This window comes from Rhinolophus hipposideros, assembly GCF_964194185.1.
Source record: "Rhinolophus hipposideros genome assembly, chromosome: 1".
In the NCBI taxonomy this organism is placed as follows: Eukaryota; Metazoa; Chordata; class Mammalia; order Chiroptera; family Rhinolophidae; genus Rhinolophus; species Rhinolophus hipposideros.
Genome location: NC_138047.1, coordinates 22,793,747 through 22,806,453, shown reverse-complemented (window position 1 = coordinate 22,806,453; position 12,707 = coordinate 22,793,747). Strand labels below are relative to the sequence as shown.

The window sequence follows — 12,707 nt, the reverse complement described above, 5'->3', positions numbered from 1 at the left end:
TAATCATTACATTCAGGCAAGAAATGATAGTGGCTCAGTTCACAGCACTGGAGGACATGAGAAGAGGTCAGATTCTGGGCACATTTTGAAGGGAGAGCCAACAGGTTTTGTTCATGGCTTGAATGAGGGCTGTGAGAGAAAGAGAGAAGTGAAGGATATTGCAAAGGTCTGGACCTGATAACTGGAGAGACGAGTTGACCTTAACTGAGATGGGAAACATATGGAAAAGCAGGTTTTACATGGGAGAGTCAGGAGTTCAGCTTTGTCCATGTGAAATCTGAGGTGCATTTTCAATCCCACTGGAGATGTCAAGCAGGCAGTGCAATTATCCGAATTCAGGTCAGAGCTGGACACTTGTCTTTTGCAGGAGTCACAAGGAAGTCTGCCTCACCCTGCTCTGCTTTTTAAATGTGTATAGTACTCCCTTACTCAACATTGTGGATAGTTCTGTGACTTTAAGCAAACTGATTATGATGAACCCAATTTTGCCATAGGCGAAGTGATATAAACAGAGTTCCTATGGCATCTCATCAACGTTATAACAAAATGATGATATTCGAGGACCTCCTGGACTTGGTCTTGTCTTGACCACATATGAATGAAGCTCCCGACTGTGCTGTTTCCTAGATCATTTTATTCCACAGAAATGTTCTTTGACTTGCTACCGTGTTTCCCTGAAAATAAGACCTAGCCGGACCATCAACTGTAATGTATCTTTTGGAGCAAAAATTAATATAAGACCCAGTCTCCCTTTAATATGAGACCTGGTCTTATATAATATAATATACATAATATAATATAATATAATATAATATAATATAATATAATATAATACTGGGTATAATATAATATAATATAATACCAGGTCTTATATTAATTTTTGCTCCAAAAGACACAGTAGAGCTGATGGTCCAGCTAGGTCTTATTTTCAGGGAAACACAGTACTGAGAACCAGAGAAAAGCCATAGTGAAATCCAAAGCAGAAAACACAAAGCTATCTGTTCTTTCTACTCCATTTCTATAGGCCTTGCTGTACTCAGTCCCCATGGTAGCGTGCCAGAGACCCTGACCACTGTGAGCCTGGCCTCTCAGGGCTCACTCAATTCTCCAGAAGGGCCTCTTGGAACCTATCACAGAAGCAGAACTTGACAGGGACTCAGAGACAGTCCTGCTGAGCTTCCCCTCAGGGCCTCTTGTCATTCCTTATACAGAGGTGCTTACCCACATGACTCCCAGCCTCCACTGGGCAGAAGCAACTTGACTTCTTCATGAAAGGGTAAATCACTCCAGCCAATACTGGTCACATTTTGGTACTTGTCACACGTTGCTAGCATCAGGTTGAGTGTACAGTGCTTCAAGTGTGTTTTATTTACTGGATTAATAATGGCTAACAACTAGAAAGCAGTCACAGTGGGCCAGGCCTTGTTCTGAGAATTTTACAAATATAATAGGTTGAACAGCAACTTGAAGGCATTCCAAATGATACCATGGGCTTCTGCCCAGGGCATAAGGAGACTTTCTGCTTCCGTTTCATCTAATGCATAGTCCCATAGTTTCGTGATCCAGCCAGTAATCAAATCATTCTCCACTTCTAGGATTCTTTAGAAGAAGGTTGTCAGGGCTCTCTTCATTATTACATATTCTATATCTGCCACTCAGTACTCTAGACCCAGCACTCCAATCGCTATGTGTCTGTGTATCTCTGTGGGTCTGAGTGTCTGGTTGCACACAAAAGCTCTCTAGTGGAAGGCTCATGGAAAAACAACATGGAAGAAAGACCAGAGGATACACTTACTCACATGTGAGCAAACATCTGCACAGAAAGGGTACTGGATAGAATAAGTAAAACCCCCTTCCAAGCGCTGTGGACATGGACCTGGGATCATGCAAACATGGCAGACACTCCTGTCAGCAGCAGGCAGACAGACACCACTACAAGACAAACCCCTTAATTCACTGATCAAACAATCAAAGGGTTTGCCCCAACCAGCAAATGTAAAATGTGTTCTGAGGCCTAAGGCTCTGGTGAGCTGTCATGTGAAATGAATTACCAAGGCTCAAAGTCAGGATGTGACAAAAACCTCTGTGGAGTCCCCATTGCCACAGCAGCAGAGCCCAGTCATCGTGGACAGCCTGGCAGCCACCTTTTAGGATAAAGACAGTCCAAGTGCATTCCCTGGTACTGGGCTGTGTGTTTGTGCTCCAAGCACGAGCCATACCACAAGGCCTTGTAAACGGGAAAATAGCAAACGGGTTCACAGTTCAAATCAGCTCCCGAGAATGAAATATCTTTCTGGAAAACCCACTGAGCTCGCTGTGCACACAGGTATTTTCAGAGCTCATCCTGCTCTACTTATAACTCATATTTCCAGTCTGCGTTCACCCAGACAATGTTGAGTCAAACCACAAGAAAATATGTTATCACTCAAATTGGTACATATTTTTCATGCAACTGTAATATTACATCAAATCATTAACTGTTAGATATAAAAGTAAAAATTAAATGCAGACAGCGATCCCCATGCTACCTTGGTCTCACCTTCCAGGAGACGTCAATCACGGGTCACAGCTGTGTACTGAGGCATGCGCCTTGAGATCAAAGCCTTTGACACTGGAGGAAGTATTCATGTCAGCCCAATCCACAAACCACGCTTTTGCCCCTCCCATGTCCTCATTCTAGCCAACCTTGTAAAAAGTTATGTGTTTGAATGATGTTTTAAAGTGCCCTATGCAATTAAGTTTTAAAGCAAGGGGGCTAGTGTTCCTTCAGTGTATATATGAAACTCCCAATAAATTTAAAGTCCTTGGGTGCGCTTGGGGGTAGGGGGAGGATTTAAAAAAGGAAAGTTTTTGCAAGGAACAAACACTTCAAAAAGGTAAACCTGAGGTGTTTTTCCCCCTTATAATATGAAAAACATTTTTATAGTTGGAAAAAGTCTAAGGATCAAAAAATATATATACCGAAACATGTGTACTGATTACATAATCACTTGTATCCAGTTTGCATCTCACTTTCCTAAGAAAAGTACTGCTTTTAAGTAATTATCACAAAGTATTACAAACAGCTTTCAATTTGCCCCGTGTGTTAGTGATTTGAAAACATATGCTGCTCTTTCCTTTCTCTTAGTTGCCCAGCAAATTCAGAATTCTGCACTAAATTTCTGTTAAGTGGATATTTATACTCATTTTAAAGCATTCCTCTGATAGCTCTAGTTTGCTTGTGAAGCTCGTAAGAGAAACAAAAGCACATATTCTTTAGCCTAATTGTAAACCAAGACACATACTATATAGCTCATGTTATACAGATGGCAGTTTGGGAAAGTAGCACATTCTTATTAAATTTGGAAAGCAGCTTTACCTACATAGCCTGTGGGTGTATAACAAAGCAATAAGTAACATTCATTGACAGCAAAATTGAATTCAGGAAAAACAATACATTCAAAGAGTCCTATCACCAAAGAGGATCCTGGAAGTACCTCTCAAATATCAAGCCATTCGTACCCTGAGCACACAAAAACTTCTATACTTCTAACTCTGTACCCTTGGGTGAGAATGTTTCTGGCTAAGGAAAATGGGCAGAGTGCAATAAATTAACCAGTAAAGAATGAATCCCAGTAACTGGCACATAGTAAGCTTGGTAGCTAATAAAATCATTTCACGTTGTGCAAACATTAGGTAACCTGTGGGTCTGGTGCCAGTGAGTCATTTGAGGTGCGTTTAAGGAAGCAGCTCTCACTGCCCACCTCAATTCTGTGCCCTACTTTTTTTCCTTTTATCTAGGTCTTTTAAATGTCCCCCTGGCCTATACATTAGGCCCTTAAAACACTGGACTTCTGGGCTCCACTGATCAAGTTTTTAGGCTATAAACACTCACTAACCACCATATGAGAGATAGAATGAAGCCTTGTGGTTCATGCAAGAAACTTAGGCAAAATTAATTTCCCAAAGAGTAGTAGTAGTCCTCTTAATGCATTCAGGACTAGAAGTTAGTCAGGGAATAGAAAAAGTCATTTACAGAGTAGAATCATAAAAAGGGTCCTGCGTGGGTTAAACGTTGTATTCTAACATCAAGCATATAAATGCACAGTAGATGTTCCCATCAGCAACCTTGATCTAGCTGACTCCTGGAATCTCCAGTATGCCACAGGCTGTCTGTGAAACATCGAGATGCCAACAGCATGCCACATGCATGACTAGTATATATTTCACATTTATGTAACATAAAATTATGTCACTGGCATCAAGGGTCTGGGAATAAATGCAACTGACTCTTGTAAAGCCAGTGAGGGGACCACAGAACAACAACCAGATCTGAGGGAGTGTGGGTAAAATGCAGGTTTGGGTTTGGCTGACCTCAGACCAAGGGACTACTTTCCAAGGAAGTCATGCAAGGAGTCAGTGGCAACAGCTGATGCCAAGTGAAGCCTGGGTCATTGGTACCCATCGGAGTCCACCAGAGATGAGATGGAGGTTTGGAGCAAGTGCTAACACAGGCTAGACTGACCTCAGGACCAAAATTCCTACTTCCTCATTCCTCCCAAACTAACCAGGGCTGGGGTCCAGGGAACAAATGCCAGAACCAGACTTCAAAACTGGAGAAATAATCACCATGGTAATGAACACAATTTATAGAGCACTTACTTTGTACTGAGTACTGGATTTATGTGATTCAAATGTATAACCTGTATGAAAAGCTACATCATGGTCCAGCCATAACATGGAAATGTAGTCAGAGACACAAAAAGCCTGGCAACCAAGTAGCAATTAAAAATAATTTTAATCCTAGGTTTCTCTCTTGAAAATAGAGAGCAAAAGCATGCACTGTCAAACTTCTTTAAAATCCTCCACCAACAGGAGGGAAGGTTTTTATAGAGAAGACCCAGAAGCACAGCATGGAAATTGTGTGATTGCAATAGTAGCTCAAGTGGCTTCCCTGTTTGGGAAATCTTAGCTGGCTGTTGGTGATTGGTTGCTCTTAGGTTTCATTTTTCTCAGATTCATGTGCATTGACTCTAGTTTAGATTTTGGTTTGCTTATGTAGCCTAATAAGGCATTAGAGCCACCTCATCTAATGGCCTTTGCCTTGTTTAATTATATGTTAATGATGCAAAACTCACAAGGCATGAGCTCCCCCAAATGGCCCTGTTTCCCTTATTCAGAAGAGGATATTTATTTTTCTTGAATCTCAGAAGACTGATTATCTCATTCCCTTTTCTTTCTCTGGAATTTTGCCTCTAGTTGATGAACTTCACAGTTTATTTTAGGAAATTACTCTGGATGCAGTACAAATGATTAATTACAGTGGGGTAAGAGAGGGTACAAGGACAGTGAGAAGCTTTTGTAGGCTTTAAAGGGGTGGTAAGTGACAGTGGCAATAGAGAGAAGTGAATGACTTCGGTAAGTGTAGACAGTTGAATCACAAGAATATGATAATCCTTTGGATGGAATGGAGGGGAGCTGACGCTGGGAGTGAGTGAGAGGAAAGGAGATATCTGGCTAGAGCAACTAAGTGACTGTATCTAATACTGATATGGGAGAATACTGAGAGATCAGGTTTATAGAGAAAATATTTAAAATTTCACTTGTAAAATATGAAGATTGAGATAGCTGTGAAACTTCCAAGTGGAGATGTCTAAGAAGCACTGGCTAGGAAGTGCTCCATTGAAAAGCAAGTTCTTTTTTCTTTTTAGTTTCAGGTGTACAAAACAATGTAATAGTTAGACATTTACATCCCTCACAAAGTGATAGCCCCCTCCCCCAATCTATTGTCCCTCTGACACATATAGCTGTTACAATTCCATTGACTCTATTCCCTATATTCCCCATACCGTTCTGAGGTGGATATAAATTTAGAAGATGGTTCCTCCTGAATGATGCTTCAAATCAGGTAGTGAAAGAAACAATCTAGGGAGAGAGAACAGAAGGAAGACAGAAAAGAAATTTGTTCTAAGGAATGCTAACTGTTTATGGTGGGGAGGAGAAAGCCGTCAATGAATTGTGGGAAGGTGAGAACAAATGGATATGGGGAATACCAGGAGAGTAGGGTTTAAGAAGCAGAGACAATTTCAGAAATGAGAAAGGAGTAATTATATCAAACGCTGTTAAGAGACCAAATAACTTTTGCTCTTAAAAGCTCTTATTACACTCCATGTTTGGGGATTTCTCTAATTCTCAAACTGTGTTAGAGTGAATCCATGTTCTAGGATGCCATGTTATACGGGGGTTTCCTGTACTTAATTTTTTTTTTTTTTGGAAACACTTAATTTTTTTTTTATTAGTTTCAGGTGTACAAGACAAGGTAATACTTAGACGTTCACCATTTATATCCCTCACACTGTGAACCCCCCTCCCCCCATCCACTATCCCTCCGACCTCACACTGAGCCATCACATTATATATATAAAATTATAGTTGAAATTAGGAAAATCCCCGAATAACAGGGAACGTAAAAAATGCTTTTAAGAGCAAAAGATATGTCATTTGAAATTTTTCATTCAAGCATGGATGTCGTATCAGATTTGACTGCAGAATTTTAAAATTTGTTAGAATTTTAAACCCATTTTGTTCATGGAGCATTAAGTTCAGAGGATAAAGATATCTTGTCAAAAAGAAAACACCCTCCGTTAATGGTGTGTAGCAGTGATGATGAAGAAAACATTACTTAATACATATTAATATGTTATAGTTTTGGTGAAAATTGCTTCAATAAAAATATTTCTCGTAATTATAAAAAAAAAAAAAAAAAAGAGGCCAAATAAGAGAAAGACTCAAAAGTGTCTGTTCGCCTTTGCTCCGAGAAGCCGCTGGCGGCCGCAACGCCGGGTCTTATCTCTCCCCTTCTCGGCCGCCAGAGTTAAGTAAACACCAACACCAACAAACGGTTTCCCAGCAACGGGGAAAAAAAAAGCAACCAGAACCATCGGCACCCGCTCTGGGAGAACTAAGAGGTACAATAGGCAGTTTCTTCCAAGGAGATGTCGTTTCCATTCTCCAACACCCACTACCGAATTCCACAAGGATTTGGGAATCTTCTTGAAGGGCTGACACGTGAGATTCTGAGGGAGCAACCGGACAATATACCAGCTTTTGCAGCAGCATATTTTGAGAATCTTCCAGAGAAAAGAGAGAAAACCAACTTTGATCCAGCAGAATTGGGGAGTAAGGTAGATGACCGCTTCTATAACAACCATGTGTTCAAGGAGCAAGAACCACCTGAGAAAAGAAAGTCTCAGACAGCTACGAAGGAGGAGACACTAGTCACAGCCTTAGAATCTTCTAAAGAAGATAAGGAAAAAGTGGAAAATGCTGCTGTCAAAATCCAAGCAGTCTTCCGGGGACACTTAGCCAGAGAGGAGGTGAAGAAAATGAAAAAAGGTGATCTTCAAGAAGAGAAAACACAGGAAAACAACTGAGGAGACTGGTTTTGTCCCCCATCCCAACCCGAAAACATGAAAAAATAATCCAAAGCCATCAACCTTGTTGTGATTGTTGTTTAATAAACATGCCATTGAACACACACACACACAAAAAAAAGTGTCTGTTGTTCTTTGTCATATGTAAGTTATTGGTGACCTTCGAGAGGGTTGTTTCAGTGGAGAGCCAAAGGCAGAAGCCAACCTAGAGTGACTTGAATGGAATTTAAGAATGGATACAGTGAGTCCAGACAACTCTTTAAAGAAATTTGGCTATGAAAGGAAGAAAATGAGTCAAAGTGGTGTTTTGTTTTTCTGTTTGTTTGTTTTTGTGGGGGTGGCTTTTTAAGATATGAAGATGTGCTTTTAAATGATGATGGAAAGGAATCAGTAGAAGGGAGAGATTAAAGATAAAGTAGGAAGAGAGGGAGTATATAGTGGTAAAATATACTAAGGAGAAGAAGAAAAGAGGGAAAATACAAGTGGTGTGGTGGACCTTGGATAGGAGAGAGATCTCATTACAATCGGAAGGAAGGAGAAAAATTTGTGCTAAGGTGCAAGTAGGTTTGTAGATTTGGTTAGAATAGTTCTTGTTTAATGGCTCCTATCAAGTTTATAAAGGAGCCCTTAAGGTTATCTGCTGAGAATGGGAGCTGTACAGAAGAGTTGGAGATTGAAGAAGAATATAAAAAATTTGAATAAGCACTGAAACGAGTAAGGAAGTGACCTAATTACAGAGAGACATATTTAGATTGCTGAATAGTGATAAGAATCAGTTGAGGCTGGATCTCTAGTGGACTCATTTACCTTGTATACATATTACCTCCAGAGAGCTCAGTTAGTGGTGAGGGCATGGGGAAGACAGACTTGGTTATGGTTTTAGTGGATGGAAGTCACAAGAGGTTTAAGAAACTGATAAAGAATGACTGAAAAGATATACTGTCGAATCAAAGCTGGTTATGGAAGAAGTGAAGACGGAAGATGGTTGAAGAAAAAAATATGATGGAATGGAATAGAGGTCATAATGAGAACAAATAAGTTCAACAGCCAAATTATAGGAGAAGACACTGTGGTTAGAGTGTTTGAAGGTTGGACCATTGAGAGGGATGAAAAATAAGGACCAGGATGAAGACATTGACCGTGAGGAGGTCAAGGAACTGAGAGACCAGACATCCTTTCACACCCCAATTTGATTGAGGTTTTCTCATATACAAACTAATAAATGTTTTATATTTTCCTTTCTTATTTAAATCATTGATCTACCTGGAATTGATGTTAATGTATGAGATTACCACTTTTATTTTCTTCTATTTGGATAACGAGCTGTCCTTGAGCCATTTGTTGAATAGTTTAGTCCCTAAATATTCTTTGAATCCATTCATTCCACGCCATTTCTGGTTCCTGCTTTCTTCAGTTCTTCTCACCTCTAGCCAGAAGTATTGCAGCACTTTTCAGTCTCTTCTCCCCCACAATCCGTATTCTGTAAGTTGCCATAAAAGTTATCTTTCTAAAATGTAAATACAACCATGTCTCTCTGCTGATTAAAGTGATTAAATAACTTCTCTTTATTACCTACAGAATAAAAGCCAAACTCCTAATTCTGACACATTTAAGCTGTTTCATAGTATTTCCCTTTTAGTATTTCTTTGCTTATTAAGTCATCCTCATTTTCTGACATTATCCACATTTTTTTCCTAAAATGCTACTACCAGGGGTGCCAAAAAAATGTATACACATGACTTGTATTCATCTTTTCTTATCAGTATATATTGAGTATTACGATTTTAATACAATTTTTTCCTTTCTTAAAATGTGTATACATTTTTTAGGCACCCTCTGTATATAGATAATACATGATTCGAAGTAAATTTTTAAATCTTTATCAGGAATACTAATTAGAATCATAACTGATAGATTTTTTCAGTTCTAATTCAGTTATTTGAAATTTATTGGACATCTACTATGTATTGGGCACTATATGGTACTATAAGTTTCAGAGTTTACAATCTAAAGGGCAGAAAGCATTAATCCAAATATCTGTGAAAAAGGAAGAATTTAAGTGTAGCAACAGACATATGAGTAAATGACTATGAGAGCTCTGGTGAGAGAGAAATGGCATTTTGTTTGATGGAAGTCAGTGGAGGCTTCATAGAAAAGTTAGCTGGGTCATGGAAGATGGTTACAATTTAGAAACTCAGAGAAGGGGATGGAAGGGCATTTTAGGTAGAGGCGTGGTGTCAGTCAAGGCAAGAGAAGTGGAGAAGTATGACCTTGGAGTATGAGATGGAGCAGGAGAAAGACGAATGGCTAGAAAGGTAAACTGAGGCCAGAGCATAGAAAAATCTTTTAAGAATCCGTTAATAGATTGGGCTCTAGTTAGTTAGCATTGGGAGTCAATGGCAGTCTATCAATGGACTGATGATATAACTAGGTTGTGACATGATCAGCTGGATTGGAATGCAGAGAGATTCAATTTAAGAGGATGCACTTCTAGTCTAGGTATAGTATGTTGGCTTGTCCTAGGAGGTGGAAAAGCCAGCATAAATGCACGAGAAATTTCAAAGCAGAATCCATCACAGTTAGATGACCAAAGAAAGAAGAGAGAAACATGTCTAGCTCAACTCCAGAAAATAAAAAGGTGGGAATTGTATGAGAAATGCCTGCATCTGATTAAATACGACTTATATTTGTATTTTCCCAAATGGAATTTCTTGCATTTTTTTAGTGACTTTTAGAAATATTTAATATCTACAATTATTTTGATAGCTTAACTTTACGTCTTTAGAGTAACAGTTTTATTCTTATATTCCTTCTCCTCTTCCTGTACCTGTGACAGCTCCTACTGCATATGATTGGGTCCCCTGACGAAGATCTCCAGGAAGCTGCAGCTGGTTGTATATCCAACATCCGCAGGCTAGCTCTTGCTGTAGATAAGGCACGATACCCTTGAAATTTGAACAGACATTACAAGCTACCAAATTTTACATGGCACAGAACATGTCAATCCCATGGATGGGAAGCCAAAATTAAGAAACCGTTACTAGGAAATCCTCTACAGACAAATATCTGAATGAAAACACACAAATGAAAACTGCGAAGCATGCTGTTCATCCAAAAATTGCATGGATAATTTTGTTCTATTTAATGTTTTAGGGATATGCCATGTAATGAAATGCAAAGCCGATAAATCTGTAATAATTTTCCAGGAATTTGAGAATATATGTATACGGTACATATGTGTATTTCAGTGATGGTTTTATATTTGTGATGATTTTAATAAAAGACATGGGACTTCCCAGAGTGCAGTTTTATACTGAATGAATATCTTTAGAATTCCCTTTCTGTTAAACCTATCTAACAGTCCTGTCATTATGGTTTTGTCTGTTTGATCACTTGCAACCCACGGGAGAGTTCTGAGGAGATGTGCTGATTTCACAAACTGTTAGAATTTAGAGTTAAGCAGCTGGACTTGAGAGATCATCCCAAGGTCATTCCAACTTTCTCCTAAATACTATCAAACATCTGAGAAGATAATGCATAACTGTCACTGAACCAGATCATGCAGATCACAAAAACATAAGCAATGTGCAAGTTTTTTACTTTTGGACTTACAAAGCATAAACAATGATATGTTTCATTTCCCTCACAGGATTCACCAACACTTTTATTGACAGAATGAACTTATGCTGATGTCAGGATAGTATTACTTCACATAAAATTGCTTTGAATTTCTGAACTTGTTTTCAGCACACAAAGTACTTTTTAAAAAGTGGCTACAAAGGATTAATAGCATTTTATCAGGTTATAGAAACATTAGAAGCCACTTAAAAGAATCACATATGTAACCTCGGTGTGCTGAAATGTTTGGGAACTAACTGTCCAAGCATCTAATACTAGCCTGGAAAATAGCTTTGTGTGCATCAGGTCCGTAAACCCACAATCTCGGTTCATGCTTTAAAGAGCAGGCAAGGAGATTTTTATGGCAAAATATTAAGTACTGTGTATTTTTGTCATAATTTGGAGAAGATCATAAACTTAATTGAATTAAGTGTAAATAATTTGTGTGAAATGAAAAGCTTGTACAGGATGAAATTACCAGTGATAGATTCTGTAATAAAAAGATAAGGCATTTCTGAGAATTTTAAGGTTTTGTAAAACACCAATTCATCTTCACTGCTTTTCAAAGGAGGTTATAAAAGAGTATAATACGGACAAGGAAATGATATTAATGTTAAGAATTGAATTTAAATAATTGTGTAAATCCAGTAATTTTCAACAGAAGATATTTCTAACATTAAAGTCACATTAAAAATGCATCTAGAAATCATGGATTCTGACAGCTATAGAAAATGAATAAGTACATTATTGTTATATTATTATTAAATGAAGCTTTCACCATTGTCTTAAGATTTTAAAATATTCTTGGAATTAGTGGGTCCAGGGAGAGAAGGGACGCAACTGGCAAAAACCAGCAGGGGTACAAAAGAACCGGATGAATGGTGGAGAAAGAAGATTGTTCCTTTACGAAGTGCTTGATAAAAGAAAGCTTGGGGTTTCCATTTGTGTGATTAATAAATGCATAAAATAAAAGCAACAGTGCCAATTGAAAAAAAAAACCTAAGCCTTTGGAAACAAGTGAGGGGAATTAACATGAAAATTGTTTTACGTATTTCTTAAGAAAAATTCTTTTTAATTTTTAAATGTTAGAAATGTAGTACCTTTAGAGTAAACAAATGAGAAGCTGAATTTAAAGGTCAATTTTTTGCCTTTTTTTTGGTAAAATGACGTAACAGAAAACTCTGATCTCACTAGAAAAATGTCAAAGGCAGTGAAAGCACCATAGCTATCAGAGAACAAAGGTGTGGCTGATCACACCATTTCTTTGCTACTGCATGCTGTGAAAGCACTCACTTTTCTTCATTAGTTTTTGTGTAAGATTTTTTTGTGTGTTATATTGATTTTCTGCTATTCAAAGCTGGCAACATTAATCCTTTATCAGTTTTCAGTGACAGGGTTCATTTTAAGGTTTTATTCTTCACCAGGACATCCTGGGAATCCAATATACTCTCTAGGATAGCTGGCTGTTTCAGTTTGAAAGGAGTTTAAAGTTGAAGGAATTTTAAATATATATTCTTTGATCTTCCATTCTCTTTAGTTTGCAAGGTTTCCTTTTAGAAATCCTTGCCATGATCATTCTGCCATTCCTAGTCAATGTTCTTTTGCTACTCTCAGGCTGACTTGAGCTAAAAATGACTTGTTTCTTTTTAAAAAGTTTGCTAGGTTCTGAAAGTGAAT

At 38.3% G+C, this 12,707-nt stretch overlaps 2 protein-coding genes across 3 annotated transcripts in view; both read left to right on the top strand.

The window, feature by feature from the left end:
* ODAD2 (outer dynein arm docking complex subunit 2) overlaps nucleotides 1-11,727 on the top strand; it is a 174,809-nt gene extending 163,082 nt beyond the window's left edge. For both annotated transcript variants that reach the window (XM_081046562.1, XM_081046561.1), the window contains one exon: nucleotides 10,249-11,727. In XM_081046562.1, coding sequence (XP_080902688.1) covers nucleotides 10,249-10,362 — 114 coding nt within the window. In that variant the 3' untranslated portion in view covers nucleotides 10,363-11,727. The remainder of the gene's footprint in view (nucleotides 1-10,248) is intronic.
* LOC308496813 (sperm surface protein Sp17-like) lies at nucleotides 6,975-7,412 on the top strand (the record flags this gene model as incomplete). Its single annotated transcript, XM_081046589.1, has 1 exon — nucleotides 6,975-7,412. One exon carries the CDS (start codon nucleotides 6,975-6,977, stop codon nucleotides 7,410-7,412), a length of 438 nt encoding a protein of 145 aa, XP_080902715.1.
* Nucleotides 11,728-12,707: the final 980 nt, after the last annotated feature.